Consider the following 14,175-nt stretch of genomic DNA (forward strand, 5'->3'; position numbering starts at 1 on the left):
CAGCTGCAAATTCCAAGATAAGTTCAAACAATTGTATGCAAGTTATTGTGAGGTGTAGCCACTTTGCTTCAAGAAAACCCAAACTGTCACCCTCAGCTGAAAGGAAATTGGTTTGGATGGTCAGGAACAACCTGGGAACCACCATGGCACAGCCCTGCCATGAACTGGAAGCAGATGGATCACTGTCTACAGTTCAGATCACCATGGACTATGAGGCTGCTATCCAAGAAATTGACACCTTCAAGCTGAACTAAAGCTTGAAGCTGACCACATGGACAAAGAAAAAGCCTTCTGGAGGAGAGCTGTATGGTCAGATGAGACAAAGATTGAGTTGTTTGGCCACAATGACCACCATGTACAGAGGGACACTGTACCAGCTGGTGGTGGTGGTAGTAGGATCATCATGCTCTGAGGCTGTTTTGCTACCAGTGGAACTGGTTCATTGCACAAAGTGGATGGAATAATGAAGGAGGAGGACTACCTCAGAATTCTTCAGCATAAACCATCAGAAACTTCAACACGACTTGGGACTTACAACAGGATAATGAACCCAAATACGAATCAGAGCTGGTTGTGGAGGATAAAGCAGGCTAACATTAACCCATAAAGACCCAGACCCATAACCCCTTTAAGGAAAATTATGGGGGACGTAACACAGACTAAATAGACCCTGTAGAACACAATTCTAGCGCTTTTTTTTTTTTTCTCAATGGCACCCTTCCTTCATGTAGATCTGAAATGTGACATATGTCACATTTATTTTACTAATGTGAATGAATGCAACTGATAGCTGAAACCAAATAAGCTGCCTTTTTATTTGCATCAACATAACATTTATAATTGTACATCTTCACTTCAGTAATAAACAAAAATGTAGACTTGTATACCTTGCATATATTTGCATTTTTCTTGTATAATTGCACAAAAATGTAAACTGAACACAAACGGTACCTCATGTTAGAGGTCTTTTGAAAAAACTGAGTGTAACTCTGGAATACTAATGAACAGAATCCAGTTTTCAAATCCAAAACACAGTTGCTTAACAAAAAGTGCAAAACGCTTGTTATAACGGAGCACTACGTTTAACCCATATCATTGCTCTTTTAGACTACGGCATGTGATACTGTCTGAAACAATTTCTGCCTTCAGTGAAGCACAGACGCACATCACATTTCTCACACAAGGTGGAGGTCACATTCTTCTTGCAGATTTTGCAACGGCCACGCTTCTTACATTTCACTGGCCAGTGACCAACCTGGTCTAGGCGAACATCACATGGAAGCCCAGGATGGATTCTGTAGGGGTTTGGTGGTGGTGGAGATGAGCTTGATGGGCGGCCCCTTTTGTGTTTGCACAAGTATAGACCCTTTTCAGTCACGTGACCTTCGTAAACGCGACCACCATTTTGGACATGTAGCGGACTTCGGCTCGAATTGGTTTGAATGCGAGGAAGGCGACAAACGGAGAACATAAAAGAAAAAGGAGCGAGATGCAGAAAACACCTTCGCTATCCAGCGACGTAGGGCATTTACAGGGCGAGCAGAGGGAGAAATAACAGTAACGACACATTAGCAACGCCGTACAGAAATAATGGTTTATGGCACAGACCCTTTCGGTTCTCGCTCATCTAGCTGCTACAATGACTGCTTAGACTGCAACAATAATACCTAACACACATTTAAGTATCCGTCGTAAAGACGTGAAACTCGTCGAGTGACGAGTGTGTTCATTGATAAGCTAACACAATCTAAAAGTAGACATACCATCACACTGCCCTGGCGCTGTGTACAGTTTCCCTTCTATGGTTTGTGCACTCGCTATTTGCCATTGCTTTCTCCAACCGTTGTTACAGATTACAGGGATGGCCTGGATTTAAGAGACAAATACATGTTCCTCTCGTTTTGAACACTTATTTGTAGGCAGTGCTTAATTTGTAAAGTGGGAGGTCCCGGAGCGCAGAGGATGAGCGGCTCCGGTGCGGAAAAAAAGAGGAGAGGGGAGGGGGGTGCGGCGCTGCGCTTCTGGGCATGTTTTGTAATAACACTGCAAATTAAGTTCATCTGCAGATATTTTGTGGATGTCGTTTCATGAGAGAAATCACCAACAAGACAGATATCAAAATCAGACATTAACACTAAATAAACTTGCATTTTTTAATTATTATTATTATTTTTTGTTACATAGTCAAAAGAGGTGTCGGATCACCGGATCCAGTGTAAATAGCTGCCGGAGCCAACGCCCGAGGTTCCGGAGCGCGCTCCGGCTTGCTCCCCCTCAAATTAAGCGCTGTTTGTAGGACACTGCCTCTGATCTGTCCTACAGTCTACCAACAACAAAGGAACACAACGCTAGCTAATGTCGTTAGCTAATAGCTACTACAGAAGAACAAAGAGGTTACAATGGGTTATTTTAGCCTATTTGGTTACACACTCGCCGCCACAGAATGTTAACAGCAATGTAATGCCTTTTCTGGCTAATTTTATTTGTCTTACCTCCAACAAAGTGGTCACTACACAAGTGTTGGTATGCTGAGGGCTGCCAATCTGTTACTGGCCGCTATCCATCTTCTCCGTTGGGATCCGATAAAATAACCCTTGCCTTGTTTGTTGATGGTTACTACATCCAGGTGCACAACAATATAGTGGCATGATGGAAGTCTTGCTGAAAATAAAAACTTTCTTTGCTGCCGTTCCTCAATGTTGGCTGTGGTAAACTACTGGTAGTACACGTCCAAAATGGCGGCCGCGTTTGTCATGACGTCACGTGAAAACGGTCCATAAGGCTGGTTGCAACTTCTGCCTGAAAACTTTTGTTTGAGTGGCTTTTCTACCCCCAGTAGTTTGCAATCACGGCGATGAATCAACCATGCATTAACAAGGCCAAGCATTAGGGTTTGCCAGAAGAGATACAAGTACCACCTCCGTGACCGCATGTTGTACTTGTACCTTGCAACACATGCATCAAGAAGGTCTATACCCCCATGAATGTGTTGTACTCTTTGATTATGCAAGGTCTGGGGACTTCAACAAATGCTTTTGCTGTTTTACTCCACCGGCGAGCTGTGTCTTCAGGTAGAGCTCCGCAGCAAGATGAAATCATAGTGACAGACTTGTTGTCATGCCACCTGACAATGGCCACCCGGTCTTCTCTCTCCACCATCATGTCAAAGGACCCTCTGCCTCTCTTGGCAAGACTTTTCTCATCCTCAAGCTCCCAACCAGCCAACCGATTGTTGCGAAGTGTACCTGTGTAGAAGATCTGTCGTTGAAGAAGCTCAGGTACCAGTGGTACTGAAGAAAACAGTATTGTTATTGATGGTTATTAATTAATTGATATTGATCTATTACTATTGTATTGTTAATTGTATGTGCTGATGGTTGAAAAGTATTCCTCGTGCATTTTATTGGTATTTGTGTTAGCATTACATGCTAATTCTTCTTGAGTAAAACATGATTGTAATATTTTTGTTTAAATATGTTAAGACAAAATAGTTTACTTTAACATATTAACTGAAAATACTATATTTGCCTAAATGTGACACATACGTCACATCGTTTTGTTTTTTTTCACAGCGGTTTTGAGGCTGAAGTCCCTATGTTACATATGTCACAACGATATTTTTATTACCTGTTCTATATGAAAACACACAGTAAACATAATTGACACCAAATATTTACAAGAGCATGTCTTATATTTTCATTACAACTGTTAAATGACTCTAAACTTACCTTAAAAATGAAAAAAAATACTTTTTAGCATGAGCTGCTCTGACCAGCATGTCTCCCCTTACTGTCAGCCATTATTGGAATGTTTTTTTTCACCAAATAAGTCACATGACTAGACACATGACCACCCAGGACGTTATACAGGTGCCACACTGGGACTTAATGAAAAAAAATTACAGATAGCCGTTTACATGGAAAATTCTAGACCATCAAATGTCATGTTACACCCATGTAACACTGGGTCCTTATGGTCCTTAAAACAAGCCCTGACTTCAGCCCTATTGAAAATATATGGACCGTGCTTTATAAGTGGAGTCCATGCCAAGAAATAAAAAATGTAATTGAATTCTACCATGAAGAGTCGTGAAATATCCAACCAGAATTCTGCCAGAAGCTTGTTCATTGTTCATGGTCAACAAAAATGTTTGGCCAAAGTGAATCTTGCAAAGAGACATTTTACCCAAATATTAGGTGTGCTGTATGTATATTTTTGACCTAGTGTTGATTTCAGAAAACCCAAAGAAAATAAACTTGTGCACCAAATTCTAATGGCTTTTTTTTAAATTTATTTTAAATTAAAGCTGTATGCTGTACATTCTGCCACAGAAAAAGAACAGTTCAAAAAAAAATTACTGAAAGCCCAAATATTGCCATGACACACGTTACTGTATGTAAACTTCTGACCACAACTGTGAACGAGTATTTTTCAGTACGAGAAGATAAACTTCATATCTTCGCACCACAGTGTAATGTTCTTTATATTATATGGACACATCCGCACAAAAAATCCGCAAGTCAATCAAATTTTTAATTTTGAGCCAGTTCACCATTTTCACAATGCACCTCTAATCAGTGGGAAAGCGACGTCATCGGAGTGAAATATCAGGAATTATTCTACATGCAGGAAACGCTCTCGATGGAACAAAAACGTGTTCTATTCCCTTCTAGCGGGTTTCATTCATTTGGTTTGACAGCATGCGATATTGTTAGCGTATCGCTTATCCTACGTGTATTACGTCACTCTACCCAACGGAGAATAAGTGTTGAATATGGTTTAGGATATTGCATAGTTGTCAAGACGTGACCTCACGCATCCGAGCTGATGCGAATATCCGATGAGAGTTCTGCATGTGAGCAGCAGGAAACCATTTCTTCGTTTTCCGTCAGTACCCGCAGCAAACGGTCACAGTGAATGGAAAATACCATAAGTTGCGTGTTAGATGTAAAATGTCTGTGCTAGCGAGTGATTGACAGTTTGTAAACTTTTTTTTTTTTTAAAAAGATATTTTTTGGGGCTTTTTTTCACCTTTTTTATTGGATAGGACAGTGTAGAGACAGAAAATGAGTGAGAGAGAGAGACGGGGAGGGATCGGGAAATGGCCTCGGGTCGGAACCGAACCTGGGTCCCCGGATCTATGGCATGGCACCCTATCCAACGGAGCCACGACGCCCCTGTAAACTCTAACTGTTCCATGAAATGTGTATGAATAATATCGGCTTTTATTTTTTGCGTGGTATCGGATATATTCTTCAGCTAGCGTGATATTGAGCTCGTCTTCGGCTCGTTCAGTATCGTGCTAGCTGAATGGAATATATCTACCACTCAGCACCAGCCAATATTATTTAAATGTCCCTCAGAGCTGTGATGTATGTGTGGGTGGGTGTTGTGGGCGTTTTTTTTTTTTTTTTTAAATAAACTATATAGACACATTCACAAAGTACCCAAATTTATCAAAATTCATCGATTTACTCCTGAGTGACCTGAGAAATGTCACGGTTTTGGTTCTCCATGTCCTGGGTGCTGTTCATAGGGAAAATATAAATGTTATTTACCAGCTGGGAGGTCCGTATCGTGAAATACCATGACCGAGGTCTTGAAAGTACTGAGCGAGGTCCTCTGGGCTGAGGTCAGTATTCAAGGCCAGGGTCACGGTATTTCACCATACGGACCGACCTTAAGCTGTTAAATAACTATATTCTAACGGAAAACGAGAGCGCCCGAAAGGGAAAACTAAGCCGAAGCAAGCCACCATTTTGAATCCTCATTCATGGCTGTAATGCAAATTGCTTCCTCCTCGGTGTACAAGTGCACTTCCATGGCAGGAAAAAAATACATTTTGCCACCTATGTAGTCCCCTATTTATACAAATAGGAGTCATTCAGGATTCAGCCATGTTTTTGCTCAGTGTTAGCAAGTTAGAGGTTTTTAGCTTTCTCCTGAAATGTTTTCTTCTATTTCTTCTTCCTCAGGGTAGTAAAACTCGCTTTCGCTGTGAACCCTGTCGTTATCGCCATCCATGCTGTAAAATTAATGCTATTCTCCTGAGAAATGCTGGTAAAAATTTAAGATTTTTGATAGTCTTATTAAAAAAAGATAAATGTTGACACAAAATTCTACTATGTTGTTGTGAACGAGCGAGTCGCCAGAGGTCCGTAACCGGGGTCTGTACCGTAGGATACGGACCCGCTCGCCAGCCAGTCAGAGCGCAGGATTTGGACCGCGGAAAAAATAAGTGGTGTATTTCCCAGTAAAACACTCGTGGCTATACTGTATAATACTGTCTGTGGACACCTTAAGTGTAATTCCAGGTTCTGAAAGCTCCCTGTTGTGTTATAGATAACGTTAAGGACTGGAGTAAGGTGGTGCTTGCTTATGAGCCTGTCTGGGCCATCGGCACTGGCAAAACCGCATCGCCACAACAGGTACAGCAGTGAGTCATTAGATAAGCAGACTCCTACAAGTGTGGTTCAGTGTGCTCACTTTCACCTTTTTTGTGTAGGCTCAGGAAGTGCACGATAAACTCAGGCAGTGGATGAGCACCAACATTTCTGAGGCTGTCGCCAAGTCTGTTCGGATCATCTACGGAGGTAAGGAGCCACTTCATGACTTCCATAGAAACTTCATTGATTTACTGATGTTGGGTTCAGGCAAGGACCATTGAAGCCCTTTTCCTTCGCTTTCAGGCTCGGTTACTGGGGCAACCTGCAAGGAGCTGGCAGCCCAGAAAGATGTGGATGGCTTCTTGGTGGGTGGGGCTTCACTGAAGCCAGAGTTTGTTGACATAATCAATGCCAAAGCATAGAAGAAACCTGAACAGTAGCTGAGGAACAACCAGCACCAACCTGGCCCATTTCACCACCATCCTAGTCTTAACGTAAAGCACTTCTGCCCCATTCGAAGTAAATCTTTATTCCCCTCCTCTGAGTATTTGTGCTGCTGTAATTTCCTTTTAATTTGTGCATTTCTCTGTTGTCCTGGGAGATGATTTAGGCTTGATGTTGACTTTCCACACTAAAGATAAAACTACCTGGATTAGAGGAATTGGCACTGGGCTTTTACGCCATGCCTTTACATAACCATGTTTACCAGCTTTTTTTTTGTGTGCGCGCGCATACACCGTCAAGTTTACGGCAAAGAGCTAATAACGGCGATTTAGGAGGCAATAGGATTTCCCCTTACTGTACGTTCTGTGACTTCAGTCAATAATGCATCAACTGTTCTCTGGTCACTGTATCTAGAGGCTGTTCACGATGTGCCATAACCAGGCACTAAAAGGTTAAAGCAAGTAAGAGCCTTGTAATAAATGTTTGAGTAGAACAAACCCTGTCACCTTGTATTTTTTTAAAATTTTATTTATTTATTTTTTTGGGGTGCATCATCGAATCACTAAAATCCAGAGGTGGGCAAAGTACCCAACTTCATAACTTAAGTCAAAGTGCAGATCGCACTGGTCAAATGTTACTTCAATACAAGTGAAAGTTGTCCAGTCAAATTTTTACTTGAAGTACTGAAGTTCTTGCTTTTAAAAACACTTAAGTACGTTTTCTGTCAATGCATCATTGTATTATTGCCACAACGCTTACAAAACCTAATGCCTCTGAAGCAACCGCCTGGATTTACTGACTAACTTGTAGAACCTGTAGAATAAACTCCTGGTAGAATGTTACAAGATTAAACACAACTTACAACCAAGCAGAATCATCAAGAAGATGCTCACTAGTTTTTCTTTTTCGCTACTGGTTTAAAAAAAAAAAAACGTAGTAGCTATAGTAATTACGCAAGGTCACAAAAGCTGTAATGTTAATGTTACCAAAGACAGAAATGTGAATTCAGAAAACGAACGCATGCTGTGCCATCATGGTGGTTTAACGTTAAGCTAGCTAGTCAGTGAGGCGCCACCTGACATGCTAGCAAACGCTTTTCAAACTCGAAATCCTATTGGGCAGCTAACGCGACTAGAAAATAAACATTTCTACGTTCTGTTTATTTGGCAAGATTATGCTAAAACGTATTTCTGAAAGCACTTCAGATAAGTTAACGTTATTCATGTTCGCGTAACTCCGTTTTTACATGCTAACTAACAGTGTCCAAGTTAACTAGCTATGTGTAAACGTTAGCCGTGAACAACTTGGCGGGCAAATCCATTGAAAGTCATTTGACTAACCAGACTGCATAGTTATTGCAACGTTATCGCAAGCTTGGCGGCACTGTCGCCTCACAGCAAGAAGGTTCTGGGTTCGAACCCAGTGGCCGGCGAGGGCCTTTCTGTGTGGAGTTTGCATGTTCTCCCCGTGTCTGCGTGGGTTTCCTCCGGGTGCTCCGGTTTCCCTCACAGTCCAAAGACATGCGGTTAGGTTAATATGGGACGGCCTTGAGCGAGGCACCTGACTCCCAACTGCTCCCCAGGCGCTGTTCGCATGGCTGCCCGCTGCTCTGGGTGCTCATTGCTCATGTGTGTTCAGTGCTTCAGATGGGTTAAATGCAGAGAGGAATTTCACAAGTGTGTGATGAATAAAGTTTAAAAAAAAAAAAAAAAAAGCTCTAACAGCATGGACAACTTCATTGCAAGCTTTCTCTTGGGATAAAACATTTACATCCCTCAATATGCTTCTGCAGGTTGGCTGGCGAGTTTTTGGAGACCATGATGTGGTTCGTTTTAGGGAAACCAAGCAAACGTTTAAAACGAATCTTTTAATCCTTTCCCCAGAGCGTTCCCCAGAAGAACCGCCTCCTTCCATTCTGCCATCAACTGATCGTGTTTAAATAATGCTGCTGAGAAATCATTGAACTTGATTTTATACAGTCTTATAGATATGAAGTGATCCTAGTGATTACCGAAAGGCTGTCTGTGTCGACTGCGATAAAACCAAATCATGTTTTAGAAAAAAAAAAAGCGAGACATCCACTTTCAAGTGTAGTGGTTAGCGCTGTCGCCTCACAGCAAGAAGGTCCGGGTTCGAGCCCCGGGGCTGGCGAGGGCCTTTCTGTGCGGAGTTTGCATGTTCTCCCCGTGTCCGCGTGGGTTTCCTCCGGGTGCTCCGGTTTCCCCCACAGTCCAAAGACATGCAGGTTAGGTTAACTGGTGACTCTAAATCAGGGGTGTTCAAATTGATCCATAAAGGGCCGTGTGGCTGCAGGTTTTCATTCCAGCCATGCAGCAGCACCCTGATTTGGCTTATTCAATCAACTGACACACCCACCCTTTAATCAAGGGTGGGTGTGGCTGCAAGTATTTGACTGTGTGAAGACAGTTCAGTTGATTGAATGAGCCAAGTCAGGTGTGCTGCTGCATGGCTGGAATGAAAACCTGCAGCCACACGGCCCTTTATGGATCAGTTTGAACACCCCTGCTCTAAATTGACCGTAGGTGTGAATGGTTGTCTGTGTCTATGTGTCAGCCCTGTGATGACCTGGCGACTTGTCCAGGGTGTACCCCGCCTTTCGCCCGTAGTCAGCTGGGATAGGCTCCAGCTTGCCTGCGACCCTGTAGGACAGGATAAAGCGGCTAGAGATAATGAGATGCTTCATAGTAACAAGGACTTTGAAAGAAATATCGTGGAAAGTACAATATTTGTCTTTCAAATGTAGTGAAGTTAGTCATAAGTTTCCAAAAAAATAAAGTACAGTACTCAAGTAAATGCACTTCATTATTGTCCACCTCTCCTAAAATGGTACAACTCAGTAATGTTAAGTGACCCAAAGCTACTTCGTTCAGGCTTACACCTGCATGAAATCTAGTCATGTACAGTGGTGCTTGAAAGTTTGTGAACCCTTTAGAATTTTCTATATTTCTGTATAAATATGACCTAAAACATCAGATTTTCACACAAGTCCTAAAAGTAGATAAAGAGAACCCAGTTAAACAAATGAGACAAAAATATTATACTTGGTCATTTATTTATTTGAGGAAAATGATCCAAAATGACATCTGTGAGTGGCAAAAGTATGTGAACCTTGCTTTCAGTATCTGGTGTGACCCCCTTATGCAGCAATAACTGCAACTAAACGTTTCCGGTAACTGTTGATCAGTCCTGCACACCGGCTTGGAGGAATTTTAGCCCATTCCTCCATACAGAACAGCTTCAACTCTGGGATGTTGGTGGGTTACCTCACATGAACTGCTCGCTTCAGGTCCTTCCACAACATTTCGATTGGATTAAGGTCAGGACTTTGACTTGGCCATTCCAAAACATTAACTTTATTCTTCTTTAACCATTCTTTGGGAGAACGACTTGTGTGCTTAGGGTTGTTGTCTTGTTGCATGACCCACCTTCTCTTGAGATTCAGTTCATGGACAGATGTCCTGACATTTTCCTTTAGAATTCGCTGGGATAATTCAGAATTCATTGTTCCATCAATGACGGCAAGCCGTCCTGGCCCAGATGCAGCAAAACAGGCCCAAACCATGATACTACTACCACCACCATGTTTCACAGATGGGATAAGGTTCTTATGCTGGAATGCAGTGTTTTTCCTTTCTCCAAACATCCTTTCTTCCTTCAGTTGCTTAGAAGTTACCCTGGGGTCCTTTGTGACCTCGCCGACTATTACATGCCTTGCTCTTGGAGTGATCTTTGTTGGTCGACCACTCCTGGGGAGGGTAACAATGGTCTTGAATTTCCTCCATTTGTACACAATCTGTCTGACTGTGGATTGGTGGAGTCCAAACTCTCTAGAGATGGTTTTGTAACCTTTTCCAGCCTGATGAGCATCAACAACGCTTTTTCTGAGGTCCTCAGAAATCTCCTTTGTTCGTGCCATGATACACTTCCACAAACGTGTTGTGAAGATCAGACTTTGATAGATCCCTGTTCTTTAAATAAAACAGGGTGCCCACTCACACCTGATTGTCATCCCATTGATTGAAAACACCTGACTCTAATTTCACCTGTTAATCCTAGAGGCTCACATACTTTTGCCACTCACAGATATGTAATATTGGATCATTTTCCTCAATAAATAAATGACCAAGTATAATATTTTTGTCTCATTTAACTGGGTTCTCTTTATCTACTTTTAGGACTTGTGTGAAAATATGTTTTAGGTCATATTTATGCAGAAATATAGAAAATTCTAAAGGGTTCACAAATTTTCAAGCACCACTGTATCTGATTAACCTTCATTCTACACATTTTTAAATGTAAAACTTGAAGCAGAGTTTGATGGGGGTGTTTTTTTTTAAACCAAGTTAAAGTCAACACTTGGTGTTTCCTAGCACTTTCAAATATCTAAACACGTAAGCCCCTTCATACATGCTCACACCCGACTCCTGATAGGCCTAGCACCTGTCAGCAGATAAGCCTTTTCGATTTATCCTGATCTTTAAATAGTTCAGCTTCCATTACAGAATCCAAAGATGTCAATCTTCCTGTGAGCGACTCCGTAATGTTTTGGATGCATCTTTTTATCTGTCCTTTCAATGCTTGAGTAACTTGAGCAATACATATCCAGCGGTGGCTTGCTAGGCCTCATCCTGCCTTCACCAGAACCCCTTTAGCCACCGCTGTTGATGGACAAGAGCGTTATGCCGGATGCACCATGAGGAGGAATCTCCGACTCCTCTGTTCAGTCTACAAGGGCTTAAAAACTATTTTCACGAGGCTTCTTGAGTTCAGCGTGGTATCTGTTCCCCCACAAACATCGATTGTGGAAATTTACAAGAATCTATTTTAAGATTAGTCACAAGTACTAATCACCATGAATCAAGGCTAGTCTTTGGCAAAAGATTATTGACTTAAATGAGTTTTGCTTTTGGTACACTTGGACAGTAAGAGCTTCCATTCACTCCACGAGCTAACTATAGTAAGAAGCTTGGCTTTGAGAATTGTACCGATTCCCAGAGACAAGAAGCAGCCTTTTTCTAATATAATCTGCTGTACAGCACCAATGAGATTCTTGATCTTCAACTTGGAAGTTTGATCAAATCATGGAGACTTTTCTCCTCATGGCAAACATGAAAGTAGGCAAATGTCTTAGTAATCTCATTAAATTATAATTAAAAGCTTTTCTATAAAAGTATCTGTATAGAATATTTAAAAAAATCTTGGAGAACTACCCAGAAACTAATGCGGTCATTGACAGGATTTCTGTTGAAAAAAAAAAAAAATCTTTAAAAGGATTTAACAAAGATGGAAGTTTTTAATCTAGCAAAATGTTCTTTCAATTGACTGGGAGCTGCAAGAGAGCAGATAAAAGGAGCGTCTTTGCTACCTGATTAGTGGACTGGGTCAGAAGTACGTCACCCTAGTACTGAACATCTTCCGAAACCATAGGCATTAATACTGGGGCAACCGTTCACTACATTTTGGAGCATAGCTGGGGGAAATTGCCCGTTCATCCACAAGGGTGTACGATCGTACCTTTTACAAACATTGATCCTAATACCATGTTTACACCAACTACCTGGAATACTAACTAAAATACAATCTCTTAGCAAGTTAAAAAAAACCCCAACAATTATGGGATTCAATAGATTTCATTGTAACATGATGCGCTGCACACTGTTAAGGCCTCTGCATGCTCTTGCGACAAGGCTTTCGCAGACAGTTGTAATTTATCGTTGAGCGGGGAGTAATAGGCGTGCACGATGTTATTCACCGCCACAACGCAAGGGGGCGCGAAGTCGCAAAATCGCTAGGAGTAGTTGATGGGTGTGGTTAGTGGAGTGTTTATCCTCCGGTTACTTATAATGACTAGAACTGGAGTCGTATAGATGTACGTACTTCCTCATTTCCTCAATCAACCGCTCTTCGTGCTGCTCCATCTTCGCTCGTGTTTTTAAAAATGGCGGTCGTGAAAACAAACCAAACCGGGAAAGTAGGGAAGCGGAAGTGCGTGTACAGCGGATGTAGAGTGGACCAATCAGAGCCCTCTTGTCTGCGAGGCTTCTGCGGTGGTCACAATTTTTGGGAGGTGTGCGCAGAGCGTCTGCGAAGGTGGGGGGGCTACGCAGACGCTATCTGCGACACCGTCTGCGAGGACTGGGTTGTCAGCATAAATTGGCCTTTACTTAGTAGCCACAAACAGTGGCTACTAAGGTGTAGTGGTTAGCACTGTCGCATCACAGCAAGAAGGTCCGGGTTCGAGCCCAGCGGCCGGCGAGGGCCTTTCTGTGCGGAGTTTGCATGTTCTCCCCGTGTCCGCGTGGGTTTCCCCCACAGTCCAAAGACATGCAGTTAGGTTAACGTGGGCTGAAGTGCTCTTGATCAAGGTGCCTAACCCCTGACTGGTCCCCGGGCGCTGTAGTGTGCGCGCGCGTGCGTGTGTTCACTGCTTCAGATGGGTTAAATACAGAGGATGAATCTCACTGTGCATGTGACAAATAAAGGTTTCTTCTTCTAATCTAAACCATTCTTCCTAAATCTCAAACACTTGTGTAAAACAAGACCCACAAAAAAGAAAACTAATTTTTCTGATTTATTTCAAGAGCAGTACACTATGTACAGATTGTATATACAAGTGGCAAAATTGTCCTTTAGCTCAAAGCAGATGATTAGAAGTTCAACTTTTGAGCTGTAAAAAAAAAAAAAAAAGGGCAGAGAAGCAATCAGATGACGTGGGGATACTTACTGCCAAGCACAGAGCACAACATGACCCTTACATATTCGTTATAGAGCACATGGAGAGGAAAGGAATGGAAAGAAAGGAGACACAGAAGTCAAGAGGAAGCAGCAACGAATGAAAACTAGTTAAAGAAATTCACCTACAAGAGAAGTGAACATCACAAAGAGGAAAGGCATCAAAATAAAGCAAAAACGACAGTACTAAAGAGGTGGGAAGCAGTCAAATCAGAAGACCAGAGGAAGAGGAAAAGAGAGGAGGAGAGAGGAAGAAAAAAAAAAGCGAGCACAATGCACATTTACAGAGAGGGATGGGACCATTAGAAGAGTCAAGGAACACACAGTACATCAGCTACCACAAAATAAAAAAAAGTTAATCTAGAAGATATGGGCAAGCTGTTAATTTTCTTATATAAGGTCATTTAAGCTTTCAAGGGGAAAAAAAATAAAAAAAAAAATACATTCAGCTGAAAACCTGCAAACACTACATTCAGATGTGTCCTGTACCCCAAGCTTAATACACTGCCAGAAAAAAGGAAGCGGGAAAAAAAAAAATTTCACGATATTATAAAACTTGAAGCAGTATAAAGTCACAGAATATAAATTTAAA

At 42.0% G+C, this 14,175-nt stretch overlaps 1 protein-coding gene across 1 annotated transcript in view; it reads left to right on the top strand.

The window, feature by feature from the left end:
• The window catches only part of tpi1b (triosephosphate isomerase 1b), a 30,119-nt gene extending 22,792 nt beyond the window's left edge, over positions 1-7,327 (top strand). The window contains exons 5-7 of the mRNA XM_060921620.1: positions 6,343-6,428; positions 6,506-6,593; positions 6,690-7,327. Of these exons, the coding sequence (XP_060777603.1) occupies positions 6,343-6,428; positions 6,506-6,593; positions 6,690-6,808 (293 nt within the window). The 3' untranslated portion in view covers positions 6,809-7,327. The remainder of the gene's footprint in view (positions 1-6,342; positions 6,429-6,505; positions 6,594-6,689) is intronic.
• Positions 7,328-14,175: the final 6,848 nt, after the last annotated feature.

Source organism: Neoarius graeffei, chromosome 5, assembly GCF_027579695.1.
Source record: "Neoarius graeffei isolate fNeoGra1 chromosome 5, fNeoGra1.pri, whole genome shotgun sequence".
Lineage (NCBI taxonomy): Eukaryota > Metazoa > Chordata > Actinopteri > Siluriformes > Ariidae > Neoarius > Neoarius graeffei.